The 16,249-nt window shown below is 36.7% G+C and overlaps 1 protein-coding gene across 5 annotated transcripts in view; it reads right to left on the reverse strand.

Moving 5' to 3' along the window:
• Nucleotides 1-1,256: 1,256 nt before the first annotated feature.
• ANKRD46 (ankyrin repeat domain 46) overlaps nt 1,257-16,249 on the reverse strand; it is a 52,645-nt gene continuing 37,652 nt past the window's right edge. For 4 of the 5 annotated variants that reach the window (XM_019642566.1, XM_019642569.1, XM_019642568.1 and 1 more), the window contains 4 exons: nt 11,367-11,467; nt 8,625-8,962; nt 7,278-7,436; nt 1,257-3,243 (listed from right to left, as the gene is read on the reverse strand). In XM_019642566.1, coding sequence (XP_019498111.1) covers nt 3,027-3,243; nt 7,278-7,436; nt 8,625-8,935 — 687 coding nt within the window. In that variant the 5' untranslated portion in view covers nt 8,936-8,962; nt 11,367-11,467 and the 3' untranslated portion in view covers nt 1,257-3,026. Of the gene's footprint in view, nt 3,244-7,277; nt 7,437-8,624; nt 8,963-11,366; nt 11,468-12,027; nt 13,138-16,249 lie in introns of those variants that run through there. The other variant, XM_019642570.1, reaches the window with a different exon arrangement.

The raw sequence follows: 16,249 nt of genomic DNA on the forward strand, positions 1-16,249 counted from the left end.
AAAGGAGTTCATCAATTTCAAACCAGTATTACAAGCAATCTTAAGAAGGACTTCTTTAAGACGAAAAAAAAAAAAAGATAAAAAATATGAATAAAAAGACAATAACTACATATCCTTCAACAATTACTTTCAATGTAAATGAATTAAATGCTCCAATCACAAGACATCGAGTGGCTGAATGGATAAGAAAACAAGACCCTTACACATGCTGTCTACAAGAGGCTCACTTTAGATCTAAAGACACACAGACTGAAAGTAAAGGGGTGCAAAAAGGTACTTCATGAAAAAAACAAAACAAAGCAAAACAACAACAAAAAAGCTGGTATAGCAATACTTATACTAGACAAAATAGACCTTAAAACAAAAGCTACACCAAGAGACAAAGAAGGACCCAGTAATCCCACTTCTGGATATTTATCTGAAGAAACCCAAAACACTACTTCAAAGGGACATGTGCGTCCATATGTTCATTGCTGCATTATTTATAATAGCCAAGCTATAAAGGCTACCTGGGTGTCCATCAGTGGATAAATGGATAAAGAAGGGGTAGTACATATACATACAGTGGAATATATTCAGCCATAAAAAGGATGAAATCTTGCCAGAATATCTGCAACAACACAGATGTATCTAGAGGGTACTGTGCTGAGTGGAGTAAGTCAGAGAAAGACAAATACCATATGATCTCACTTACACGTGGAATCTAAAGAACGAAATAAACAAACAAAACAGAAACAAACTCATAGATACAGAAAACGTTTTGATGGTTGCCAGATGGGAGGGGGATAGGGGGATGGGTGAAAAAGGGGAAGGGATTAAGAAGTACAAATTGGTAGTTACAAAATAGTCACATATAAAGTATAGCATAAGATATGTGTTCAATAATATTGTAATAACTATATATGGTGTCAGATGGGGTAGATTTATTGGGGTAATCACTTTGTAAGTTACATAACTGTCTAATCACTATGTTGTACAACTGAAACTAATATATGTCAACTGTAACTGAAAAAATTACTTTAAAAAATAAAATAAAAATAAAGTGACCTGTATAACTGGGAGGTGCTTAGTCATGGTAGTTATTATCACTTTAAATCTGCAAGCAATTCACCCAAATTAGTTTCAGAGCATTTATAAGTCAAACATATATAAACATGATATACTCATTATACCAGGTTTGAAAAAAAAAAAAAACTCTGCTTTTTTAAACAGCCAATTGCAACCCATTTAAAGAAAAACAATGATACACTACGAAATGGATTTTGATTAAGAGATTATAAATACATTTATTGGTAGTGTTAATGAATTCTGAATGCAGAGAAGAGAATACAAAGAAATCACCACTTAAAAGGAAACCTCTATTTAAAAAAGCTCAACATATTTACATGTATGTTTAACCAATTTTGCATATCTGTTTAGATTTACAAATGTAAATTCCACAACTTTCATTGTGAATATAGTTTGATTTCTAGTGTTCTCCTCTCCACTCTAAAGTCTGCTATTTTTGATGTATTTATACCAAGTATGATTTATTGTTTTTGAATCTAACCTGAAAGCAAGACTCTGTGAGCTGACACTGATGCAGCCAGGTAAATCAGGAAATTTTAAAACAGCTCTTTAAGTGAGGATAAAGCCACATGAAAGAAAACACCTCAATCCTAGATATATAAATACAAAAGAGAAAATAACAACAAGCAAAATGAATCCGTAATACCAATTCTATTCTAAACTGTAATTTCTAATTTTAGCAATTCGATTAGCAGTAGCATAGATGCCTTTGTTCTAAAAAGTAAAACCATTAGTTTTTCACTACAGTTTTCTAACCATACCCAATGAATAATTATCAAGTCTTCATATTCTTTTTTAATAACCCAAGAATATGATTTATACATAACAGAATCATTAACAAGAGGCCTTCAAACATACTGCCGAAAGCTGCAATACAGTTTGGGGGCCAGATTTAAATTTACATAATATTACCATTCATAAAGTGTTTATGAAACCCAGTACAAATGTGTTCAGCATTGTTAACTCAGAAATACTCCATCCATTCTTGCTATCAGAGAATTACTGACATGGATGGGATTGTTATGACAATTCTACAGGGCCTCTAAACAGGATTGCACATAACATAATTATGAACTATGATACAGCTGTGACAACATGGCAAGCTTACAGAACTGAATTTTTCACTATAATAATAGCACTACAAAATTATAGTCACAGTTAACTATCAGAATTATTTTTCCCTGCTAACTACTGAATAGAAAGAGTTTTCTGACTATATTTCTGATGAATAGAATACCTTTGAAATAAACATTAGGGGAAATTGAAAAGTGAAATGAACCCCTCCAGTTCATTCTTCCTAGATATTAAAAACAAGCTAAGCAGTTTACAAACAAACAAAAAAATTCAAAATGACCCTAAAAACAAATAAATATAAGATCAAATCAAACATTTTTGAAGAAAATATAACTTACTTTCAAAAGTTCTACTTGGTTTGTGACTAGACTTGAAAGTATTAAAATAAACCAGATTCCAACAATACTGATTTACTATGTAGGCTTTGAAAATAGCACTTCAAGTTTTCAGCTGAATGCTTCATTCTCTCCCCTAATCCCAGAAAACATAAATAAAAAGGGAAAACGGGCTCTGGCAAAAACAAAAAACAAAACAAAACCACCCACCAAAACTAATTAAAATTTTCAACTTCACTTTAGTTGGTCCTATATTACAGTACCATTTCTATAGCAAGGACTTCCTAGTTTCTTCCTTTATCTTTCATTCTTTAGTCATTTCCATATTTTTATCAAACAAGGCTATGTGTAGGCTTTCCTAAGAAGTCGAGTTGAGTCAGAGGTAGCTTTAGGATGCAGTATCCTTAACTACACATTGTTCTAAAAGGATTAGAATATGTAAAAATGCAGAAAGAAAAAACTGCCTGTACTGAGAACCATTTTGAGAAACTGAAAAACTTTAGAAGCCAGGAAACAGGCGTCTATCTGCCTCATCTCCCATGAGCTCCTTTAATGCACCAGTTCAGGCTGGTTTTCCACAAAGGGCAGCACCCCACTCACATAGTAGGCAATGCCAAGAGATAGCAAAGCAATGACAAAGATCAAGAGCAAAACCCTCCAGAAGCCCAGATCCTCTACAAATTCTTGCCATGTGGTTCGGAAGCTGGACAGGACTCCTTCACCTTGCTGTAGGTTGGGATTGAGAAGCGAATGGCTCTCCATGGCACTGTGAAAGAAGCAAAGATAAAATAAATGGGCATGAAACAACGCATTGCACCCATTTCAAAAACATAAAACAATGGGAAATGTATTACTTAGAAAAGACGAACCCTGTAACAACACTAACAAGAAGAAAACTGACATACATACATATACTCTCACGCGTACTGATTTATGTATATCTGTATGTATCTGGACAATCTACTTTAAACTGTAAATTGCTAAACCATAGTGATTATCTTTCTTGGTTTTGTATTTAGCAGAGTTAAAGTTAAGAAATCCTTTTGAATAAAAAGGTCCTGAGCAGAAGTCTTGAAGTAGGTCAAATGAGTTGTTTCCATCAGATGCTAAACCGAAACACATTTGGTTAGTTTAAATTTAGAAGAATTCAGAATGAAGATTCATAATTTGAGAATTCATGTTAGTGAAAATAAGCAAAGATAATATGTGAATCTTAAAAGTTAATAGGGAATTATTCGTTTAGTTTAATAATCAGACCAATGACGAAATTTCTTCTTTTGATTGTAATTCTCTAATAATGGATGTTTACTGTGAGTCTTATGGACATTGGAACAAGTCTACTCATTAAAAATTCTTAATAGTTTCCCACCACTGGTTTTAGCTCTATCTTGTACAATAACACATAGTAAGTTTATTTCTCTTCTGTATAAAGGCTGAATCTAGTTGAAATGAGGTTTCTGGTTTTCAGAGCTATATCAACGTGAAACATGACTGCTATAAATAGAAAACAGTATATCTGACTTCAGTATCTGGAAGCCTGCACCGTGATGAATTCAAAGCTCTAAGGGATTAGCACCCACAATTATGTCACAACATGTAGGCCCAATAACAGTATCATTTAGATTAAAGTCGCAATGACCATACTCAGATGTATCAACTATCTATTGCTTATAAAAGGTCATCACTACCCTCCCTAAACCCCTTTTCTTCATAGTCTTCCACCCATCTGGGTACAGAACAATGAAAACAGCATAAAACACTGTCTTAGAGTCTGGTTCACTATGCAAAATTGCCAGTTTTTTTTTAAACCTACAACTTTATTTTACTTCTTGACACTGTTAATCAGAGATCCTCTGCCAATCACAGAAGCTCTGCCAATCAGAACTTTCTGTAGTGACTTTATTTAATGAAATGTTTTCTACTGTCCAGGAAATATCTGATTCTAGCATCATGATGTGTTTGTTCATGTGTAATTTTTTTGGACATATGTCATCTACCCTGTCTTTGTCATCCTGTACCTACAAAGTAAAAGGAATTAAATTAAACCTAGGCTATATGGGGGAGTGGGGAAATATTTTTCACCAACTTGATTTATAGGCCCTTAAGAAATTATGCTATGTCTCAGGGAATCCCAAGGGAAATGAAAAATATTGTAGTAAATACATTCAAGCTCTTGCTTTATCTTCTGCACTAGAAAAGGCTAATTGTTACACCGCTATGCTGTAATACCATGTGCTAGCCAATCCCTTTACGCGTTTTTCTCACATTTTTGTATTGAGCTATAATTCAGATACCATAAAATTTGCCTTTTCAATGTGCACAATTCAGTGGTTTTTAGTATATTCACAAAGTTGTACAACTATCTCCATCTAATTCCACAATATTTTTATCACGTCTATACGAAACTGTGCCCCTTAGCAGTCACTTCCCATTGTCCCTTCCCCCAGCTCCTGGCAAGCACTAACTTACTTTCTATTTGCCAATTCTAGACATTTTATATAAATGGAATCATATATAACATATGGCCTTTTGTGACCGACTTCTCCCATGTAGCATGCTTTCAAAGTTTATCCATGTTGTAGCATGTATCAGTATTTCATTCCTTTTTTGTGGTGTAATAATAGTCCACTGGATGGACAGATGACATTTTGTTATTCTTTTATCAGTTGATGGACTTTTGGGTGGTTTCCACCTTTTGGCTATTATGAATAATGCTGCTATGAACATTTTGTGTACATGTTTTTGTGTGAACATGTTTTCAATTTTCTTCAGTATATACCTGGAAGTGAAATTGTTGGGTCATATGGTAATACTGTATAACTTTTTGATGCACTGCCAGACTGTTTGCCAAAGCAGTTACACTATTTTACATTTCTACCACCAATGTATGAGGGTTCTAATTTCTCTACATCCTTGACAACACTTGTTATTACCCATCTTTTTGAGTACAGTCATCATAGTGGGTATGAAGTGGCATTTCACTGTGGTTTTGATTTGCACTTCACTTTGACTAACTATTTGCCTTTATGCTTTTAAATTTAAGCTTCAACCACTGCATTTCTATCATGACGCTGAGCGGGCAGGAGTAAGACAGGACAACCAAGATATAACAAACAGGTAGTACAAGTATTAATTCAATTTTTGAAGAACTGGCTTTACACAATGCTGTAAACAATACAAATTCTCACGCTGAAGTGAAATGGCAGGAATGGAAAGAAGAGTAAAAATTTTATACTGAGCTGCTCAAATGACTAATTACTTCTAAAGTAATAATAATTGAGGCAAAATAGAATTAAAAATTAATTTCTGATAAAGAGGTGCCAAAGCACTAACTATTAACAAAATATACCATGCAAGGTTTCCAAAACATACTAAGCTAAACAAAAAATACATTCTTGGACATTTCTCATGGTAAAAAAGCTTAAAGTAATTTACTACTACTTTATAGAAAGATGAAAATAAATTTCAAGTTATTTTGAAAGAACATGATCTATAACAAATAATGGATAACTTGATGTTATTAAATTGCTTATGGCATTCTGACATTCAATCCAAAGTATACAGGTGAGAGAAAAAAAAAGGGCTTGCAAATGCATCTTCGACTTCCTGCTTATTTTATCTACTTGTCAGCTTTCAGGGATAACTCATGAGAAATATGCACTGTTCTAGAAGTAAAATTCTTGAATTTCGTTGGAAGTAAAAAGTATTTGAAAGTATTCTAAATGAAACAGTCTTAAGCTTAAGAGTAGAATCAGTGGTCCCCCAGGAGTACACCAGCCAGCAAATGAAAAGCGAGGAAAGCAATCATGGATACAAAAGAATCAAATGAACGGTGAACTATGAAAACTAGAGGGGATTTCTTTTAGAACTCAAAGAAACAATGATACCACTGGTCTAAGTGGTCTTTATGATCCTAAATCCAGGTTCTTGTCAATCAGCTAGTGGGTCCACAGCTGCTGAGGGCCATTGAAATATATTCCACTGGAAATTGTAGGAGGAAACTGTAGTAAGCTCATCGTCCTTCTTACCCGGGATAATTTGGAAGGCTGAAACACCATGCCAGTCAATCAAACTACATGCTAGTACAACAAAGTCTGGTCTACTGACTTAACCTGTTGAGCCAGTGAGGCCAAAAGAAAAAATGGTTTGTCACCTTTCAGAGCTCCCTGACACTGTTCTGAACTGCATCTAGACGAGAAATGATGAGATATTTAAGACCCTGTCAGTCACTGCATCTTGGCTTCAATTACTTACAGGAACCCAAATTTCATTTGTTCCAACTCATGTGAAAGTCACTTTCGCTTTCACATGACTGAAATACGTACACGTTAAATCTTGCCTTACTTTCTCTCCTCCTGTTTTACTTTCCCTCAGCAGTCCACTTCCCTACCCTTGAAACTACCTTTTTGGTCTTTTCTAATATTGTCCAAGTACTTAGCTTTACTTATCTTTCTCCCGCTTTTTTGAAATTCTATTCTTTTAGTGACTGGTATTAAAATTCTCAAACTCCTGTTTCCTTCCCTCATATTCAATTCTTAACCACTTTTCCTCCCTTGTACTGCCAATACAGCAGGCTTCCTTGCACAGTGGCTGACAGAACATTACGTGCATGTGGGCACGTTGTACTTTCTGTTAATAGCTTCTCAATTGTAATCTGGAGCCATAAGGGCTTACATAAAGTTCAAAGAAAATATCAAAGCCCTGTACTTGAAAGCAAATAAATACAAAGCTCACAAAGTTGTCATAAAAAATCTAGGGACTTAAAGTGACTTGCCCATTAAAAAATTATATCTTAAGTACCTTTCACTCTCAGCTGTCTGCATGGTCTCCAGTTTTGAGTGAGTTCCTCTGTTAAATCCTTTTACCTCCTGTTCTTCCAAAGATTCCAGCAATCGGATGACATCTTTATTCACTCCCCTGCGCTTTGCCAGAACTAAGGGTGTAGCACCTTGATGATTGCTACAAAAGGTCATAAAAATAAAGGTCATCACAGTTGTCTTATATTGTCAGTACCTTTTTGTGCAGATAGTGAAGAAGGCATAGGCCCAAATAACTCAAAATTAAAACTCAGAGCAGAACCAATAGTAGAGCTAGAACCTAAATTTTGAGTTAACCTATATTGTTTTTCTTCTAGGGAAAAAGGAATACGAATATATAAGCAAAAGAGTAGATAAATGAGAATAAAAGAAAAAGGGCACCTTCCCAGAGATTAACTGGAAAGTCTAGTTCTAGATTTATTCTTATTTGATATTTATATTTTATGGGAATAGTGTTTGTATTAAAAAAGTCTAAGAATTAAAAAAAAAGAAAGCAATCAAATAAGCTGCTTTGGTACATATTGCTATTTCACACTAACAGGAGAGAGCCCAAATAACACTGAATCCTATATTCAATTCCCACCACATACTATCCTTATAGCAGCAGAACCATTTATTGTCTTATTCAGATTTACAGACATTATAGCACCAATAAATTAGGGCAACATATAACTGTAGTTTAAAGGTCACGCTCAGTTTCAAAGGTGGCCCGACATGTTTCCCACTCAAGAGAGAAAGTATCTCTAAAACAAAGAAAGAAGACCATGTCTCTAAGTTTTCAGTATAAAAAGGACTCTGAGCCCCAGAGAGATTATGAAGCTAGCTTGGAATATAATAAGATAGAGGGCAAACAAGCTTTGGAATCAGGCAGAACTAGGTTTAAATTCCAGCAGCGTGACTTTTGTTAGGTCATTTAACCCTTCTTGTTTAAACTGTTTCATCTGTATAATGAAGATAACACCTACCGCGAGCTATCATTCTGAGGAATGAATGAGCTAACATAAGTAAACACAGTGCCCAGCCCATGATAGATTTTCAACAAATGTTAGTTCTTTCCTTCTTGTTCCCTTGTCTTATCTTACAACACACAATTAATTAGTAGCAGAATCTAGCCACTACTTTCATAGAACTATACTGCTTCAGCATAAATCTAGACGTCAGCCCCTTGTTCCCTCACTCCCTTAAGATTCCATTGTTCTCAATGTCTTTCTGAGTGAGTCACTGCAACTGATCAACGAGGAAACAAAGTCAACAGACTCCTAGCTTAGACCACTAGTTGAGAGACTAATGGTAAGAAATGACTAGACTTCAAAAACCACAGAGAACTTACCAAATATCAATTTTGAGTCCATTGGAAACCAAAAATTGAATAGTATCCACATGACCACAGAGATGAAGAGCTGTGTTCCCTTGATAATCTGTGGCCAGAAGATCAGCACCAAATTTATGCAACAACTGGCAGATGTCTACATTCCCTCGGGCTGCTGCAAGGTGAAGACCTGTTCTGCCCCTGCTGTCACGAATATTTGGGTCAAAGCCACTTTCCAAAAGCCGCTTGGAATAGTTAAAGTCTCCATCAATACAGGCTTGTAGCAAGGGGACATTAGTCTGAGAAGAATCATTTACAAAAACGTAGGACATCGTTCTGATGTGGTGGATGGGATATGCCTGTAATGAAATATGAGGTGAGTGAGATTCAGTGAAGCCAAACTAAATCAAGATAATGAAGTCATTTAGAAAAACACTTTTTCTTATCCTTCTTGGCCTCCTGCCTCTAATAAATTATCTCACCAAACAGAAACAACAACAGAGTTATCATATTTTATTTTCCATTAAAATGTCTTATTTTCTTTATATCTCCTGGATCAAAATTGCAACTAAATTGCCATAAAGCTTTAGTTTGCTTTTCATCATGTAAAAAGAATAAGAGATATTTTTAAAATTAAGATATAATTGCTTACATATGTTTACTGCATTGTCAAAAGACATAAATACACAATACTTAGATTTTAAAGACCTACACACACACACACACACACACACACACACACACGCTACCACTGATATTTTTATTTAAAACAAAATAATTCTCTTCATATATTTGCTTATTATATTTGAAATATTCTATATGGTAAACAGAACTATCTGCTAAAAGTTAATTAAATCAGCATGAAAAAAAAAACAATCAGCACTCAGTGAGGACCAGCTGAAAAGCTATATTTATAGCACAAACTTCAAATTTTAATAGAAAGAAAAAGGCTACAGAAAGCAACTGAATTTAAAATTGGAAATATCATGAAATCAATTCAGATTGTCCAACTTTCTTACAGTATTGATTCTATTCTGCTCTGTTCTGCAGTTATCTAAATATCTGCTTCACTAAACTCCCATTATCTGAAGACTGCGAGTTGAGGAAAACCAGGTTTGTCTGGGAATACAGAGGTAGGACAAAGGCAGCAGTCTCAACTGTGTCCACTCTAATATTTCATCCACTTGAGTAATGTAGCTTCACCAGTCAGTCTGTCCACACCTCTTTCACTGATACTCCCCTGCCCCACTGGTCTCTCAGTGTGTCTCTGTCTCTCTGCCTGTCTCTCTCTCTCTCTTACCCTTAGTTCATTTAAGAAAAAGTTAAAGCCTGACAGAAGAAACTCTACTAAGAAACTGAAGAGAAAACAAAACAAAACAAAACAAGAAAACACAAAGGCAGAGAGTGATGTTTACAGAGAAGGCTCCCCTACTCTAAGGTTACAAAAGCTTAGTCACAGATGGGCTTGGCTTGTAATTTATCAGCCAAAGTCTGTCTTTCTGGAACACGGATGGAATTGGATGCTAGACCCATCTATTCTTGTGCCTAACCTCCAGGGGATTCAGGAAAGCATGGCTGTGGAGTTTGGTGAGATTCTTGGCTCCTACTCCTGTCAGTCTGGTTTCCCAGCAGAGCCACTGTCCCCCTATACCAGGGCTTTCTTACACTACAGCTCTGCTGCTGCCATGGGTTCTCTGGGCAAAGGGGAAACATTCACACATGCTGAGGGCTGTTCCGAGCCAGGCATTGCACTAGGGGTTTGTGATGAATTTTATTTAATCTTCCTAACAAAGCCATGGTAAGGTTTATTATACCTGAATTTTAGGAAGGAGTCACTGAAGGATATTATTGGGTTGTCGGAAAAGTCATGACCCATTTTTGCAAAGAAAAACATAAAAAAAATATGTCATGACTTTTCTGACAACCCAATAAATAGCATGGTCTTATTATATTAGTCTTTCAGAAAGATTACTTTGTTGGCAATGTGGAGAGGCCAGATTGGCAGGGGTTAAGGTTGGAGATAGGGTGATCAATCAGTAGGTCACCGCAGAAATCCAGGCAAGAAATGATGAGAGCCTGATCTAAGGCAGTGCAGAGGGAAGGAGGCATTACTGGAGAGGGGCGTGTAAGATAGAATTAGCACAACTTAATGACCTGTTGGATATAAAGGGTGTGAGGAGCTGTTAAGGATGGTTCTAAATAAGGGGAAAATCTGCTTATGATTAAGAATTACAGAGGTCAAGATAAACAAACTTCAGGTTATGGCACTGTATACTGCTTTTTAAAGAAATTAACCAATGAAATTACTCAATAAAATAATCAAGAATTCTCTTTTGAGGATAATCTCCCTATTTTCCCCTATTGCATTCATTGGGTTGGATCATAAAAATGACAAAGCTATCACAAACTAATTAAAAAATAAAATACCACATATCAAGTGCTTTTTAAGATGTAATGTGTTTTGGTTACTTTCTGTATGAACAGATAATGAAAAACAATCTACTTGGTGTTTTGGTTCAACACAGTAAGAATTCTTGTGGTTTGCAGACTGGGATTCTTTTGAATGTTGGCTAAGTAAAAAAAGCCTTTCTTGTCTATTTTAAAGAAAGAATAAGTGTGGTGTATTGTGTGAGTTTCTTTGCATCCCTGAGAAACTGCTAACCTTACCCCCAAATTTAATAAGCTCAGTGATAGATAACATTTTTCATCTTGATCACAGAACTGAATCTGCCCTAAACCAAGGCCACAGTAGAAAATACTCACGTAAGCTTTAAGATTAGATCTTTCTTTCAGTGGTCACCTGGCAGTTTCTCTGAATTCTTAAGAAGGTTCAACAGGATATCCAGAAATGTGCCGGCAATGATCTACAATAAATAGAAAATTCAGTTATAACAAAGGTGTGGTGTGAAAAAGGACTTGCTGTGTTCTAGTAAACATGGCAGGAACCGTACATATTCTTCACAAAATCTGTGGGTAAGACATCAACTTATAAGGCTAGTAAGTGATGAGTAAGTAATAAAGTAGTGAAAAGGAAGAACAGAAGGGCTTAATAAAGAGTGGTTCTGTTGTCCCAAACAAGAAAGCCTAGTCGGAAAGATAAAAGAAGAAGAATCAAATTATGTGCCATCAGTAGATAAAAATTCTGGGCTCTGAACATTTACTCCAAGTCACTGAAATTCAGAATGCATACTTTTCACAGAAATGGTGACTAGGTCTGATTAGCCCATAAAAGCATTTTTTAAACTAAAAATGCTACTTGCAATGGGGAGAAAAAGTAGAAACAACCAATACTTATATTTAAAACAAACAGGATCCATTTAAGAAAAAATATTTCTAATCTATCTTGAATGCAGATACTTAAATCTCCTTCTGAGATTGTCCCCCTTTTCTTTTCAGTGTGAAAGAAAAACGGGCTCAAATTTACCTGCAGTCTTTTCCACATGCCTGACCCCACTCCTCCAGAACTGTGGTGCTGCTCTGCCTTCCCACTCCCACTGGCACCCGGACAGGTGTCCCTCTGCGCTGACAGACATTTCCAGAGTACCCTGTCTGTCCCACTGAATTCTTCTTTGAGGAATCCCAGAAGTGAGGATCATGGACAGGCAGTACGAACCACAGAAAATCAATATTAATTTGTTAAACAAAAATGTACTGTGTGACTGAAATGTGCCAGTACCATGTTAAGTGGTGGAATATAAAGTCTAAATCCTAAATTTAAAGCTCCGGCTGAAACTAAGGTTAACCTTTCACTGTTCATACATGTTCACTGCTATCAAATCCCTTTAAATAAACTTACATAAGGAAATAATAGTACTTTACGAAGCTCCATTTACAGTATGTAAGTCAGGTTGTATCATAAGGGCTATCAGTGCTGGGTTGAAAGTGAAAATCAGGGTTGAAAGAAAGAAATAATACAGAGGTTATGTGTATCTCTTACCCAGTTTCCCCCACAGTAACATCTTGCAAAACCATAGTACCGTATCACCATCAGGATATTAACATTGGTATAATCAAGACACAGAACACTTCCATTACCGCAAGGATATCTCATACTGCCCTTTGATAGCCACACCTATTTCCCTCCTGTCCCCACCCCTCCTTATCCTCTGGAAACCATTACTCTTCCATTTTTATAATACGGTCATTTTGAGACTATTACATAAATGGAACCATAATTCTCATAATCCCCATTCAACATAATTCTCCAGGGATTTGTCCAGGTCATTGTCTGTATCGAGTCTCTTTTGATTGCTGAGTAGTACCCCTGATATGGAGGTACCACCAGTTGGTTTACCTGTTCACCTTTTAAAGGAAATCTGGTTGTCTCCAGTTTCTGGTTGTTATGTTAAAGCTTCTAAAACATTCAGGTACATATTTTTATGTGAATGTAAGCTTCATTTCTCAGGGAAAAATAACTAGGAGTGCAATTGCTGGGTTGCATGGAGACCTAAAGATTTTTACAATAAGACTGTTGAGTCCGAAGGTGCCCATCTTCCCCATATTAAAAAAAGGAAGAATATAAGGTTTTCTTTGAGGTCATTTGTCTGGGTGCCTCAGGCAGCCAGGAGAGTGAGAGGTTCTCTATGGAAGCATTTGGAGGGGCTCAGGTGGATGCCCTGGTCTTTACCAAAGTCAGTGAGTAATAAGAACCATTTCACACACAGAGTTAGAGGCACGAATGTGTATGCACAGTGAACTAATATCTTTCAAGATTCACAGAGGGAGTCTGTTCCCGTGGGAATGGTTATGAAAGCTAAGCATGCTGAAGGCTGCTTTTAGAGATGGGGAATGCCGGAGGGAGAGGGATGTGATACAGTCTGTCTCTCCTGGGAGGGACTACTTTTAGGAGTGGAGGACACTCTACAGAGGCAGGCTATTAAAAGAGTGTGGCTACTCCATCCAGAATGTATCTGGAGCCAGACAGCCTGGGTTTGTAACCCACTTCAGCTACTTGCTTAATTGTATGACTTAAGGACCCCCAAAATAACAATTACTACCTGCCCCAGGCTGGGCAGAGGGAGACCAGTCCTCTACTGTAGAGAAAGCTTGCATAGAACTTTGATTCCCTGGTGACACAGCCGTTTCTAACGCTGGGGTGACCTCTAGTGGGGAGTCAAGACTTCCAGGAAAGAAAAAGAGAACTGGTTCCTGGCATAGGAAAACCACAACAACAGTCAATAGTGGGGATAGGCAAGCCCCAGAAAGCCCTCTGGTTGTCCACCATGGCCTGGTTCCTAAGGGACAGCGTCCGCTGACTGTTTCAGAGGCTGACTTGCTGGGATTGTTAAAAGCAGGACTCTGTTGTCAGGTTTTACAAGGCTGGAGCAGCCTAGCATTTCAAACTCCTAACCCTGTGCTCTGTGGCGCTGACTGAGAAACTTCATAAGGATGGAGTCATTCATCCGTTAGGACAAGGCAGTCACCCAGATGTCAGTTACAAGAGCTCCTAACACTAAATGGCGCTTGTCTCAATCCAAATAAGATTTTAATGAAAGCTTGTGAGTCACTGACTTGATGGATAGTTCTAGTTAATATTCTTTTTCTTTTCTATTTTTCTTTTATGTTAATCTTAGGTCAATCTGCACAACTTTAAGATAGTATTGATGGTTAAGAACCAATGGAGAAAACATGTTCTATTTTTTTTTTTAAGATTTTTATTGGGGAATTGAGGGAGGGGAACAGCGTTGGGGAATCGGGGAAGGGGAACAGAGAAGTTGCTGTCCTTTTGTTCTTCAGTCTAGTTGTGGAGGAGTCGCTTCACTGGCCCATGTTGGTATTATCATTGAACTCTTCCCGGGTGAGGCAGTCGCTCACTGGCCATTGGATGGCTGCTCAGGGCAGCTCATGGCAGCTCACGAAAGCTCATGCCTGCTGCTGGCCAGCCCTACTGCAGCCTACGCCATCACCAGCGACTCATGGCAGCTCAGCTCCAGGTGGAGCTATCGTTCACCATCTTAGCTGTAGAGGGCGCAGCATCACTGGCCCTCATGTGGGATCCAAACTGGGGCCCTACTACTCAGAGCTGGCGTCCCAAGCCAACTCCTAACCAACACGCCACTGGGCCGGCCCCAATGTTCTATTTTAACATATATTTATTATACCGTAAGTTTAAATTGATCTTCTATATCCAATATCACCAACTATATATATATAATGTATTGATTTATTTTTCATTTTGAAAGGTCACAGGCAAAATCAAGACTAAGTGCTACATTTCTGGTTCAAATGGACTGACTATATTATGCCTACATAGCAACTTTAATCAGAGATCAAAACACCAGACACTTCAGCAAAATGCAAGGAGCACATGGCATATCTGGAGAGATACATTATCAGACTTATTGCCTACATTTTTTAACATCGAAGTTCTAAAACTGAGAATGATATACAGTAAATGGAGCCCCAAAATCTGGATTCTGCATACCTCACTTGATTAATTCTATCTCTTTTAAAAGGATGCAGTCATTTTAAAATGTAAAATAACCTCAAAGAACCATAAAACAAGAACTTCAAGTAAAGTCATTAAACCCTAACTGCTAGCACTTTAAAATTACTGTTCTTAAGCACTGCACAGATTCACAGATATTACGCAAGGGGAAAAGCCAATACCTGTAAGAAATTTAGCTGTTAGGAAGTAAGAATTTTAACAATAATTTAAATACTTCCCAAAACATTAATATGTTTTTTCAGTCTGCTTATCTTCATCAGCTATATTTCTCTAACAGAATGGTCTTAATAATTTCCAAGGCTCAGAGAGATTAATGAGTCTAAGGCCATACTGCTGTTAAGTGGCAGAGTGGGCTTCCAATTTAGTCTCTAATATTTCCCATATGCCATGCAGCCTCTATACAGTAATCAAGATAATCAGGATAAAATGGTTCATACAAAGCTGTATTGCTTGTTTACAATTTTTTGCAAAAATTCCTGCCAGACCATGTCTCGAGATAGGAAGAAATGGGTCTGATCTACGTAAATTGGCAGATTACACAGTGCTGGCACATCGCTTCTTGAAATCTAGACATAGGAAACTCCAATAATTCTTTGCTGAATGTATGTTCAATTAAGTTCATTGTAACAGGATTTTAAAGTAGCATTTTTTTCTTATGACTAGTTCTACAGTTCATTGTAAATTTTTAAATATGAAAAAAGAAAATAAAAGTTACCCATAATCCTACCAGCTACAAATAACTATTATTAATATTTTGATGCTATGGTCTCTAGCATTTTTTCTCTATATTTATATTTAATTCATACTATGCATACTAATGTTAAACTCTTCTACTTACTATATTGTGAGCATCCTTTCATGTTACCAGTCTTCCATTACAATTTTTAATGGTCGTATTCTATTGTACGTACCATAGTTTTCATTGACTTCATTAGCACATTAAAAAAAAAGTTCGCCCTGTATTTTTTCTATTATTACAGAGATTCAAATTCATTGATATTTTAAGCCAATCAAAATGTAGTCTAAGAGAATTTTGAAATAATATTTTTGGTCAAAATCTGAGTACCATAATGGAGTCTTAGGCAATGTATTTAAAAGATGTGACAGGGCCGGCCGAGTGGTGCAGTTAAGAGCTAGCTTGGGACGCCAGAGGGCCCTGGTTCAGATCCCACATATGAGAGCCAGTGACACTGCCCTC

The sequence above is a fragment of the Hipposideros armiger genome, unplaced genomic scaffold (assembly GCF_001890085.2).
Source record: "Hipposideros armiger isolate ML-2016 unplaced genomic scaffold, ASM189008v1 scaffold_70, whole genome shotgun sequence".
In the NCBI taxonomy this organism is placed as follows: domain Eukaryota; kingdom Metazoa; phylum Chordata; class Mammalia; order Chiroptera; family Hipposideridae; genus Hipposideros; species Hipposideros armiger.